This window comes from Lissotriton vulgaris, chromosome 3_1 (genome assembly GCF_964263255.1).
Source record: "Lissotriton vulgaris chromosome 3_1, aLisVul1.2, whole genome shotgun sequence".
Classification (NCBI taxonomy): Eukaryota; Metazoa; Chordata; class Amphibia; order Caudata; family Salamandridae; genus Lissotriton; species Lissotriton vulgaris.
In genome coordinates this window covers 1108826777-1108840225 of record NC_141689.1, presented here as the reverse complement: position 1 = coordinate 1108840225, position 13449 = coordinate 1108826777, and the positions used below count along the sequence as shown (strand labels likewise).

Genomic DNA, 13449 nt, shown 5'->3' with positions numbered 1-13449 from the left:
TTTATTTCACTTCCTTTAAAAGGCTAGAGACTGTGTGGTTAGTGTTTAGTGTATGAGATAAGAGAAGCCCTACTCTAGTCACAGATTTAATTGGTACTGCCTATTACATATTTAAGCGAATCCGTTAAATATTTTGTTCCTCTTAGTAGGCCGTGTAGGTGTTGAAACAACTTTTTTTAAAAGGCCGAAGAGCTGGTTTTATTTTTACAACTTGTTTTTGAGGTGATAATAAGCCGACAAAGAGGAAGTGTGTTATCTATAAATGAAAACCGTGAGAGCCCGCAGCTGAACTGTACTCACACTGCGCCCACACAGGCACACGCTTCCATGCCAGGGGCATTTTCAAATCGCGTTTTCTTTTGTATGTTCAGTGTGAACTTGATGACTGATAGTGCGCTGACAGATTCCGAAAGGTAATGTCTTCTCAGGAACGTACTGCACTGGTTTCGACTATCACAGCTTTCAGGGGGCGCCTCATGAGGAACAGCGGCTCTCAGGGGGTGGACGAGTTTGTCTGCATGTTTTTGCTTGATTTTTGTCCTTTGACCTACACTGCTAAAAAAAGTTTGCCATCTGTTTTCTGGTTCTGTGTCAAACTGTAGTCCAAATTGTCCTCTGGTGAAATGTAATACTCGCATAATTAGGGCAGGTACTTTCACTTTACAGAACATGGCGGGGTGCATTTGTGTTCACTTTTATTTACTTCACGCCCGTGAGCACGGTCCCCTTACCCTACATGGGCAGGAGATAGAAGTAATTCAGGATCAATATGGTCACCTTTCACTATGGACTTTGGAGATTTATTTTTTCAACTGTTTTTTTCTGTGTGCTTTATTTGAACTGTTTATCTTAAGCTACTTGCCTTTTAAATAGCTGATTAGGCACTGTAGAGCATTTGTGGATGGGTAGTACGTTACTCTGTGGGAGTACGTTGTATGGATGAGCATGCATCTGTCGTGTGACATATTAATCATTAGTGGCTACGATACTGTGTTTGTGTGTGTGTGTTTGTGTAGTCTCCAGCGCCTGTGGGGAAGGTGTTTTAGTGTATACAGTAGACATAAGGCAAACCGCGTTGCAGAAAATGTGTACCTGCACCTAGGCGTCGGTGTGAGAATAGATGAATTGTGTATAGGGACACCTACCATCTTTGGAGTAGCCTATATCACACAGTTGAGATCATATTCAACATGGATAATGGAAGGTTCCTGTAGATAAAGGGTTGCACCATCAGGAGGCGCAATCCTGCATCAACTGTAGTATGTGCTATGCACTTCACGCCGGGGCGGCAGACGAGCCAACCATCAGAATGAGTACTATGCCACGTTACATCCTCTGAGGAGTTCACTAAGAGTGGCAGGGAGAGGCTCAGATAAATGGATACTATGGAACCAGCCATAGCGGTTGTTGCCCTGGGTCCACCATGGAGTTTATACACCAGCCAAGCTCAGCGAGTTCATCCACAGGCAGATGACCGGTCCCTTTTCAGCGTTAAGTTCAGGTCTGTTGCCACCTAGTTAAAATTACATAGGATGGCTGTGCTCTTTTTAATTTGGCATGAGAAGAGCTGTAAAGCTAGATAGATTCATCTAACAACTCTATTTTGTATGCATTTTTTTAAAAACAATGATTGTTTTTTTCTCCGAAATACACGTTCCCTTGTATATTGTCAAGATACTCTCCCATTCAAGATGGCGGACGGGACGGACGTGTGAGCTCCCGGCTCCGCGAGTCTTCCGATCCTGCATCGAAATCCTGCCTTCCATCCTGCCTACACCGAGTCAAAACGGGGACACACACGCACTGATGTCGCTGGCGTTCCTCTGAGACCTCTACCGACTGTTTCTACGGTGAACTCGCACCGTTGGCCGACTTCCGATGCTGCCCGGGATCTGGAGCCGATCGCCGCCACTGGACGCGGCTGAACGTCGTCAGCGGGACACGCTGGGAAGGTACCGACTAAAGCGGGGGTGCAGCCGATCGCGGAGGTGGGTGGCATCGGCCCCTTCCATTGTGTTGAGGCTCCCTGCTGGATCGAACTGCTTACTGGCGAAACGGGAGCCCTTCTTACAGTGGTTTCCCCTGACACGCTGATTGCAGGCTGGACGGAGTCCATCTTGGGGTGCCTTCTCTGCCGCGGTCCGCCCGCGCTCCTAGTAGGTGAGGGGGCTCTTGTGCTGCGCTGCCCTGGACCTGTGAGCCGCGCTTCCTTCGGTGGCTCCCACTATCCTTCTGCCTGTCTGCGTAGTCGCCCCTCTCTCTTCATTGTGCGCTCACTGCATGGGTAGCCATGACACCCCCCCTGCAAGAAGAGATGGTGGCTGTCTCCCTGTCCCCAGCACGTGATGCCCTGCCTGCCCTCGGACTGGTGACTGATTTGAGGGAGCCGCCGTGCAGTGCGGACCAGCCGACATTGCAGAGGGACCCGACTCGTGGCGATATCCTGGCTGCCCTTGCCGATTTGCGGGCGACATGGCGGCGACAAGCCCGAGTACTAGAGCGAAAGATGGAGGGAGCTGCACCGTATCTGAGACGACCGCGATCGACTGGCCCCCTGCTGCCGCTAACTACTCCTGTCCCGGATGCAATGTTGCAGCGTGTGAGTGCGGCGGTACGGAATGACTCTGGCTACAATGTTGGTTGTTTCTCCTTTGATGAGGATACTGTTGCTACGTCGTCTTCCATTTTGATGCCTGATACTGTTACTACGGAGTCGTCCCTATCGCATCACCTAACGACTTCCCAGGTGCAGGCCCCCCTCGCTGCCTTTGCCTCCGTAACTCTTTCTCTGCATGTGTGGAGTATGTGTCATCCTGATATGGAGGGGGCGTCCGTCATCTTGGGCACTGAATGTGCTGGTGACTGGGGGCACTCATTTCCTCCTCCTCTTCTCCTTCTTTGTCGGAAGCGGCCATCTTGCTCCTTTGTTCTGCCTGAGGGGAGCTCACAGCGGGGGCCATGCCTGGAGAGATTTAGACGTTCAGGCCAGGGCTGATGGTGTTCCCTACGTTGGCTCTGCCCGATCGACTGGTGATGACCTGGACTGGAACGTTTTTTGATATGTGTAATGCGCTGGGTGTGATGCTTTCCTCATTTAAGGTCGCAGTTATTAAGTCCTGCTGTTTACTTTGTTGTTGAGATGGCGGTTCTGTGCGGTATGGGGGGTCCAGGGGTAAACCACTTTGCTCTCATTTGATGCGATGTTTCCCAATTTTGGTGCTATATATGGCGTAGGATACTTTGTAATGACTGGGAGTCCGGGAAGCCTGGCATTTGGTGGCTCCTCCCCACCTTCCTCATTTCCTGGGAGTCGTGGATTAGTCTACACTTTTCTCACTCCCTATATCTCAAGGATTACACTTTTTTCTTTCTCTTTTTCTGTTTTCACTTCTATATTTCGGGTTTATTGGGCGACAGACACACTGCTGGGGGGGGGGCAGGCCGTAGCCTCTGCATGCGTGTAGGGTGGGGGGTTGGGGGACTTTATGTTTTCTGTTTCAGTTTCTATGGTGCCTTATTTTATTCGTTGTTCGTCCTCTTTTCCTTATATTTTCTTGAGTCCGTGTCAGGGTTAGAAGAGGGTGGGTGGCGGTGAACACTGGGTGCTATGTTAGTTCTGCTACTTCTGCTGTAGGATTTTGAGCCGCCATCCCGCCTGGGGGACATAGCTTTCTGGGTTATTGGATTAATTGATACATCAGTTGGTAATGTTACGTCTCGCCTGCACGGGCTTCTTTTCTTTATTTGCTGTCTATGTGAAATTATAATGTCGGACTTCAATAGTTGCAATATAAAAAACCTTTAAAATTAACCTTCAATGCTCCTGAGACACGATACCTCGTTGTTTTACAGTGTAACTCTCATTGTTTGCCTATGATCCTTATGTGCTATTGTGTCGCCGTAATGTATGCACCAGTGCCTCAACAGTTTTCGTGGCCGGCCGTATGGTTGTAGGCCCGTATTTGTACTTTTACAACTGCGCAATAAAGGTTTTCAAAAATTAAAAAAAAAAAAAAAAGATACTCTCCCATTTAGTTTTGTTACACTGTAGTACTAGGCATCCTGTTTTATAACACATTAAGGAAGATATTGTGTCTTATTTTACGCTTTTCTAGGTTACAGTTGCCTCAGATAACCTTGTACCATTTACATGTACTGCCACTAGAACCTTTTTAAATAAAAGGATTGCTTTTCACATTGAGTGTTATGTTATGTTAGCGAAGCTTATAAAGCGCAATTCTACCCATGAGTGTCCTGCGCTACACGCTGACTCACTGTAAGCGGGGTGTCTAAACCGTGAATATCCAAGTCTTCAGCCCCTTTCTAAAGGAAAGGAGCTCTGAGGCCTTCCTCTGATGTACTGGCAGACTGTTCCAGGACTTCGCCGCATCATAGACGAAACTCTTGCCTCCCCATGGTCCGACCGTGGTCCGACCATGGAATCTGCACAATTTCAGATATGGCCAGGTCATTATTATTAGAGAAAAATGCCATCCAAGGTGTGTCCCCCAACATGTGAGGGACCAACTACACGTTGTTCTAAGCCCCCTCCACTCATGATTTCCAACAGTCTCAAATTGTCTGGATCTTATACATTTTCAAGGTGAAAATTTAAATCTCCCATGACCGAAATGGACTTTGCACACATCCCCTCCTCTAAAAGAGCTCTAAACGAGTCCAAAAATGCACTCCTACTCCTTGGAGGACCATAGATTAACATTGCTTTAAAGGTGTCTTGGGGAGCAAGACGTACCTTAATGGACAGTGCTTCGCACGCTTGACTAGAGGCGATGGAGAAGGTGGGTTCAAGACTGTGGTGGTATATAACCGCCAACCCGCCTCCTCTTCTTACAGGTCTTTCCAAAGTATAGCACAGAAAGTTTATGGGCAGGGCCTTCACAATATCAGGACCTGAGGTGTTGTCAGTCCAGGCCTCTGTTACAAATGCCATCATAATCTGGTGCTCTTTGATGAATACATTATCCCAGACTGTGTTTAACCAGATACCTGGCATTTAACAGTAGGCACTTGAGATGGGCCCCTGCACAATCCTTGAAAGGGTTCCCCTCCTTTTTAAAAGGAAAATTGCTAGGAAGAGCCAAAATCCAAGGGAGGGAACAGTGACACTGACCGCAAACCTCTCCTGCCTCTCCCGGACTTATAATGGGCAAAAATCTAGGGCAATGGGCATTTCCATCTTCTGGGTCCAGACCTCTAAGCGCATTGGATGAATACGGGAGAATGTCTGGGCTCATTGATCCAGGGGGACTGGCCCTGAGCCTGTTCCGAGCACGGACGGCCAGACAGGCTTACCTTAGGCGCGCCTTTGGCACGCCCGCTTGCGAGCGTCTGCTGCGCGGTCGCCCCATCGGGTGTTTAAATCTACTGGCAGCCCGTCCACCCGCCCAATCAGCAGCGAGTACCCCGCCCCCCTGTCCCTCCAATCAGCTGATCCGGTAAATGGCGTCAGCGAGGGAAACCTGGTGGTTGGACTCCGCAAAAGACCCCAGTAAGAAGAATTAAAAGTTCTTTTTTTAAAAAGCACACAATGCGGCAAGGTAAAATCACAGCGGCACATTGACAATCTAAAATAGCAAGATTAAAAGCACGATAGACCTGACGAGTATTGAACACAACCCGACCAGGAGTATAATTACAATTCTTTTTCAGGCAAATAAAGAAAATAATTCTCACCTTGTTTCAATAAAAATGTTGCATATTACCTAGTATCAACTGTACAGCCTTTATAAAATTGTGCTGACACTTGTCATGCACTTGCCCTATGATGGGCAGCGCATATCAGAGCGCTCACTTCAGCGTTGTTTTTGTTTCAATCTAGACTAGACAAGACCAGTGCTTAATCTGAGCCGGTGGTTTCCAGTGTTCGGCACCAGCAGTACGTTGACAACACCTGCACATATAAAAGTCTGCCACATGGTGGCATTGTTTGTCAAATGTAGAGATGATCACTTACCAGTTATGTATTAATCCCATATACATTAAAAACAATAAATACCTTCCGACTAAGCCATTCTTAAAGTTTTGGGGGCCTTGGATGGTCTGAATTGTCAGACTTGTAGGAGCAAGAAGGCAAGTAGCTGTGGTGGCACTGGTCTTGCCAATGTTGGCAGGGGAAATGGGCGGTTTCATTTGCAATACATCCTTAAGAGGGCCCAGCACGTATTGTTTTTTAAATTAATCATTGGATAAGAGACACTTTCAGTAAAGCCACGGCTGCTTTGCCCGCGTAGTGTTCCTGTGCATGTGGCCTTCCACAGTAAGCACCATGCAGATCCAGAAGGCAGTGGTCCACCTCACTTCTCCTCAGTGCACTTTTAGAATCCTTGTTTGAGAACAGCAGGCAACTCCCCAGTGCTTCCGATGTGCCCAGAGTAATGGGACAATCAATGCTGCAAAGTCACTTCTAGGTAGGCTAATATCTAATGTATCCTTTTGTCTTCGGATGGTGAACCTGTCACTCCCATAGATTATTGAATATTCAATATTACAAGCATATAAAGACCCTCAGAACACCGATTTTATTTATGTAAAACCAGCACACATGGATCTGTGTGAGGGCTTCCAACTAGTTGCCAAATTGTAGATTATACCATATGCATAGGTTGTAATTCAAGTCTAAATTGTCAGCCTTTGTCAGTAGGCTCACCACCTCCCAGTTCCCTCTCCAGTTTCTGAACACTTTACTTTCTATCAAAACATGTAGCCTAGGATATAGAACAAAACAGAACCCCAGTCTGAGAACAACAATCAACACACTGCATCATTTGTAACTTGTAATTGAACTTGTCACTCTGCCAGTTTGTCATTTGATTGTAAACATTGTTGTACAATGTTCTTTTCATTCTCACAGATCCACAATTATGTTGGCCATGCAAAAGTTGTTGTCCAGCTGGTGACCAGTGGCAAAGACGTACACCTGCACGCCCACAGCCTGGTGGGTAAACACTGTGAAGATGGGATATGCACGGTCACTGTGGGGCCGAAAGACATGATTTTGGGGTATGTATACGAGCACATGTCTGAGCACGGTTGTTCATTAGAATGGCATGACCATGGATATGACTGAGTATCTTAAAACTTAGATTTTTGATGGGCGGGAGCACAATTGAGGAAAAGAGATTTCATTGCTGAATACTTTTCTGTCTGCATCATAATATCCCTTTAGACCATGTTTGAACAAGCATTTGCAATGCAATAGGTCTCGCAGCTTTCAAGTTTGAGTTATTGGCATTGTATATGACAATGTGTTGCATGATTGTTTTTTGCAAACTCTGTATTGGCTGGTGGTGTTTGTGCCCGGTGAAAGCGTGCACTGATGGATGGTGGTGTTTGTGCCCGGTGAAAGCGTGCACTGACTATTTATGGTGTCTGTGCCTGGTGAAAGTGTGCTTTGACGGCTGGTGGTGTGTCCCTGGTGAAAGCGTGCACTGGCGGCTGGTGGTGTTTGTGCCCGGTGAAAGCGTGCACTGATGACTTATGGTGTCTGTGCTTGTTGACATTGTGCACTGATGGCCGGTGGTGTGTATGCCTGTTGAAAGCGTGTACTGAAGGCTAGTGGTGTGTGTGTGCCTGTTTGAAAGTGTGCACTGATGGCTGGTGGTGTGTGTGCATGGTGGAGAAGCGTGCACTGACATGTTTAAAAGTAAAGTGCGCCATACTGCGATTGCTACAATAGTTAATTGTGGATGTGTTAACAATTGATGCATGCACTGATGGCTGGTGGTGTGTGTGCCTGGTGGAAGTGTGCACTGCCGGCCGGTTGGTGGCGTGTGTGCCTGGCGGAAGCATGTACTGACGACTGGTGGTGTGTGACTGCCTGGTGAAAGCGTGCACTGACGGCTGATGGGGTGTGCCTGGAGAAAGTGTGCAATGATGGTTGGTGGTGTGTGTGTTTACCTGGTGAAAGCGTGCACTGACGTCTGGTGGTGTGTGTGTGTGGTGGAAGCGTGCACTGATGGCTGTTGGTGTGTTTGCCCGGTGGAAAAGTGTGCACTTACATTTGTTGGTAGGCGGATATGTAGACACAAACGATAGCCAATTGAGTCTCGAGGTAGCAGGGATAGTAAGGACCCTCCCTGCCGCCTGCACTTGCTAAAGTAGAGGTGGAGCGAGGTCCATCGACGTAAGAAGGATCAAGTGCTCAATTAGCCCCTACAGCATTGCTCGTCGAGACCTAAAAAACGCCCACTTTCAAAGTACATCTCAGTACAGTGCTATAAAGTGCCCTATTAACAGCAAAACTTCCACGAGTTGAAGAAATACACTTTTTGAACTCTGAAGAAAGTTTGTCATATGTTAAGTAGTTTAGTTGTATGATTTACATAACTAATATTTTCAGGGCTCGGCCAGTGCACGGCTCTGAGCAGTCGGGCAACTAGAGCCTCATTTTGATTTTTTTTTGGGGGGGGGCTAATTCTTAAAACCAAAGACAGAGGGGCTGTAAGAAGGGGTGAACACACAACAAAAGCCTCATTTACACGTAAATGGTCTTTAGAGACCTGTTAAGTACTTGGGTGCGGCTGCAATTTAGATGCTCATCAGCCCGAGCTGACACACACGACGGGGGGGGCGAGCCCAATGGGTGTTGCGCGCCTGGCTCTGAGACACAAGCCGTGTCCTTGGCTCGGCGCTTCCTGTTAATTTGATGGTTCACTCACCTCCAAAGGAAACCGCTCGAGAAACAAAAAAAATCTGACCTCTCTGCTCCCTGGAGGAATGCTCTTCACCTCAGAGTCACAAATGTTAAATGGCACCTGCTGCTACTGCTCGCCTGACGCCTTGCTTTTTTCTCCAATTTCCCTGTATTGAACTCTTCTGCTTGTCTTTACCATCATATCTCCATATTCTTTTGATTGCGGCGTCCTTCTACCACGATCCCATCTTTCACGTCGACTGTTCAATCTCTGGTCAACGGACCACTCTTCTTTCTGCCTGTCTGTCCTCAAGTGCACCGACTTTTTCGTATCTCTGTCTCTCTGCCTTCCGTCTTTCCAACCTACCAATGTTTATGGGCCGTATGCCTGCCTTCCCTCCTACCGACCTACAGATTTCTTGGGGTCGGGCCCTTTCACATCCGTGAGGGCAATTGTTACTTACCCTCTCTTCCCGACTCGAACCTCTCAGCACATTCTGCCCGTTGCCCTTTCACCACCTCTCTTGTGCCGTACACTGGCATTTACCGTATTCATCATCTTAGTACTTCACCAGCGGCCACCCACCCTCGTTCACGGCGTGTCAAGGATGCTATCCATTACAGACAAGGAACATCGCCCCATCTGAGGAACACCGTCCCATCTGTTAAAGTAGCGCTATTCAACCATAATCGCATACAGAAGCTCCCTTATGCCCCTGATCTCCCTTACCAACGCACCTGCTGCTTTATTGATTTTCCCGACCTTTCCCTCCTTGCGGGGCCTTTTCTTTCGCCCTTCAGGCCTTGGGCCTCACTCTTTTACGCCTTCATTGCCCCATCGCCCGCCACTATTTCCTTTGAACCTTACCTGTTGTCCATCCATCCAGTCTTATATTATATCCTTTCTTCTCGCGTACTTTCACAAACTGCCACTGACGTGTCTCTCATCCCATAATCCCGGTTTCTCGCGCCTCTGGGGCCTCACTCTCACCCCTCGCCTTCGGCTCCCCCCTTGCCCTTTCGCACCGCCTCCTGCCTCTCGAGCTCTGTTTGTCTTCCCTTCCTCTCCAGCCTCGGGCACAGACCACCTAGGAATGAGGGATCCGACTTCGGGAGCAGCCCAGGGCCAGTGAAGGGAAACTGAAAGTGCGCGGCACAATAGCTGCTCGTGCACACACGCTTACACACTGAGCATGTGTGCTGCCACCTTGCCTGGGACATGGAAGGGGATGGAGTGCGCGGCAGTCCGGGGCAGTCCGGGTCTCCCGTGAGCTGAGAGAGCCTACGTGGAGCGCACCCCACAGAGGAGACTGAGGAAGTCCGGAGTGGCAGTGAGTGGGGCTTAGTTGGAGGGGGGCAGCGGGGGGGGTGGAGTGCTTGGAGGAGCAGTGGTGACGCGGGCCTCCCATGCATGAGGGAGAGCCCCGCGGAGGCTGCAGAAGTCCAGAGTGGCGGTAAGTGGGCCTTAGTTGTGGGGGGGCGGCGGGGGGTGGTCTTGGTGCTCTTGTCTGTGTGTGTGTGTGTGTGTGTGTGTGCGCGCGCGTGTATGTGTGCGACGGGGGGTGTCTCTGTATGTGTGCGTGTATGTGCGCTCGTGTGTGTGTCTCTATGTGTGCGCATGCGTGCAGGGGGAGGTGTGGCTGTGTGTGTGTTGGAGCTTCCCAGGAGACAGGAAATGGCCACAGCGTGTGCGTTCGCGTGCTCGCGGCCCTCTCCAATCCGATTTTTGAAGAAGCGCGTGGCCATCTCTTGTCTCCTGGAAAGCTGAGTCGCTGACATTAGGTTTCTGGCGAGACAGCGCTTTGCGCTGTAAACGCCACGAGACCTAAAAATGTATGTCTCTGTGAAAAGTACCAGTAGAAGTCATGCTATACCTGCAAATAGCTCATTAGATAATTACTAGACAAGTTTTAGAACATAACCATACCAGAGTAAGAGAAGGATATTTATCCTGATTCACTACTTACTTATTGTGCATTTGGAGCTGGATCACTTTATAGCATGAGTACATTGAAGGGGTAGGGCAGGGTTTGAGGGGTGGAGGAAGAGGGAGTGGAAAGATGCAGCAAAAAAGAGCAAGAAGGCTTTGCTTGTGATACACTTTCTAAAATTGTGACTCTACAATTTGTTGAGTAGGCGGCGATATTTTGTAAAAATAAGGTTGTGTGAGTTAGGCTATTTGTTGGTGAGTTATTTCAGTTAAATTCTTGCCCTGGGGCACACTGCTTCCACAGTCACACCCCAAACCTACCCAGACTCACACTGCTGTTGCTCATGTAAAGGGCCAGAGTTCTCTGTAGTACCAGAGACACCAGGAGATGTCCTTATCCCACCAAGACGTGTCTGAGTTTCCGCATCAGTAACATTTTTCAAGAACTGTAAGCTGGACATTTTTAAAAGAGGTGGAGGTTCTTCATACACATTTAGTGACACACAGAGATTTTGTCCTCTTCAAAGATTGTGCCTCCTGTGAAGGATGGGGAATGATAAATGCCTAACTGTTTCCCATTGTTGCCCCCGTGATTCTGTGCCCTTTTTTCTTCTGTTTCCCATTGTTGCCCTCGTGATTCTGTGCCCTTTTTCCTTCTGTTTCCCATCGTTGCCCCGTGATTCTGTGCCCTTTTTCCCTCTTGTGCCCTTTTTCCCTCTTGTGCCCCGTGTTTGTGCCCTCGCTTCCGCTCCCTTAGCCGCTCCCGTTCCCGTCGCTGTGTCCCCTGAGGCCCCGCCCCCTGACTGCCCATTCGCTGCACCTCCCTCCCGCCTCCCAGCTGCTCCTCCCTCCCAGCTCCCAATATATGGCGGCCGCTGTGCAGCTGCGCCGCTGGCGTGCCTAAGCAAGCCCATCTGCGCCTGGACAGCGCCCAGCGCCAACGCCAGAACCCCTGGTCCCCGCACCCAACACAACGACAGCCGCGGCTATGATGCCAGCACAATGCATGCTCTCAACTCTGGACGGACCCACACCTGCATCAAGGCCGCACCGAAACACACACATGGTCCCTTCACCTGCCGGAACTGCAGCTACATCAGCCTCAGAGCCGCTGAACCACCCGCCAAGAAAGACCTCAACCACCTCCGATGCATCCTACTGAACACCCGCTCCGCACGCAAACACGCCGTCGAGCTCTGGGACCTGCTCGACACATCATCCCCGGACGTCGCCTTCCTGACAGAGACCTGGATTAACAACTCCTCTGCACCCGACATCGCCATAGCCATCCCAGTCGGCTACAAGATCACACGCAGAGACCGCACCAACGGAGTGGGAGGAGGAATCGCCATCGTCCACAAGAACAGCATCAGGGTCTCGACCAGCACCGACAATACTCTCAGCACCGCCGAACACATGCATTTCCAGATCCACACAGACCACACGACCACCCTCACAGGCACCCTCATCTACAGACTCCCAGGACCACGACCCCAGTTCAGCGACTCCATCGCCGACTTCATCAGCACGCACGCCCTGACCTCCATTGACTATATCCTCCTTGGAGACATGAACTTTCACCTTGAGAACAACAACGACAGCAACTCCATCACCCTGATCGCCAACCTAGGACTGAGGCAGCTCGCCACAACGCCAACCCATTCCGTCGGTCACGCGCTCAACCCCGTCTTCTCCTCAAGCTCCCACGTCTCCTTCAGCCACACCACCGAACTCCACTGGACCGACCACCGCTGCATCCACTTCATCTTCCAGAAACCCACCACACACCACCGCGCCAACAGATTCCCCGCTGCTGCTGGAGCAAAATCACTGAAGACCAACTACGCGCAAACCTCGCTCTCACCCCACCCACCGACCCATCCAACACCGACGACGCTGACCGCAACCTCAGACGCTGGATCAACGACTGCACCAACACCCTTGCCCCGTTGACGAACATGCCGGAAACTAGAGAAGAAACAGCACAATGAAATGACACCGGACAGCCTCGCAGCCCACAAAGACGCCATCCGCAAACACCATCACCTCATCAGGTCTGCCAAGAGGACCTCCTTCAAAGACCGCCTCGACAACAACGCACACAACAGCAAGGAGCTCTTCAACATCGTAAAAGAACTCTCCAACCCCAGCTCCAACACCAACGACATCCCGTCGTCTTAAGCCCTGTGCGATCCCCTCGCCACCTTCTTCCACCGCAAGATCACTGACATCCACGACAGCTTCAACACCCAGACATCGACACTCCAGACTCTCCGCACACCATCAACCATGACCCCCTGCCAGCCTGGGCCAATGTGAACATCGATGACACCATCAAGACCATGAGCACAATCCACTCCGGCTCCCCGTCAGACCCATTCCCACACCACATCTTCAACAAAGCCAGCAGCTCCATCATACCCCACCTGCGCAACGTCATCAATCTCTCCTTCGAGATCGTGACCTTCCCAGAGATCTAGAAACACGCCGAGTTCAACGCCCTACTCAAATCTTCCAATCTGCAGCTTACCCCAGGGATCATCCCTCAGCCCGACACTGTTCAACATCTACATGGTCCTGCTCACACGAGTCGCCCGACAGCACAACCTCAACATAATCTCCTACACCAACGACACTCAACTGATCCTCTCCCTCACCAAGGACCCCCTCACCGCCAAATCCAACCTCCACGACTGAATGAAGGCAGTCCCCCACTGGATGAAGATCAGGCGACTGAAACTGAACACAGACAAGACGGAGGTCCTCATCCTCGGCTCCAACCCTTCAGCTGGGACGACTCCTGATGGCCCACGGCACTGGGGGCAGCCCCGACACCCACTGACCACGCACGCAACCTGGGAGTCAT

General features: G+C 50.1%; 1 protein-coding gene across 3 annotated transcripts in view; it reads left to right on the top strand.

Annotated features, from left to right (window-relative positions):
• NFKB1 (nuclear factor kappa B subunit 1) overlaps positions 1–13449 on the top strand; it is a 398216-nt gene that overhangs the window by 163524 nt on the left and 221243 nt on the right. For all 3 annotated transcript variants that reach the window (XM_086961580.1, XM_086961582.1, XM_086961581.1), the window contains exon 6: positions 6872–7020. In XM_086961580.1, coding sequence (XP_086817706.1) covers positions 6872–7020 — 149 coding nt within the window. The remainder of the gene's footprint in view (positions 1–6871; positions 7021–13449) is intronic.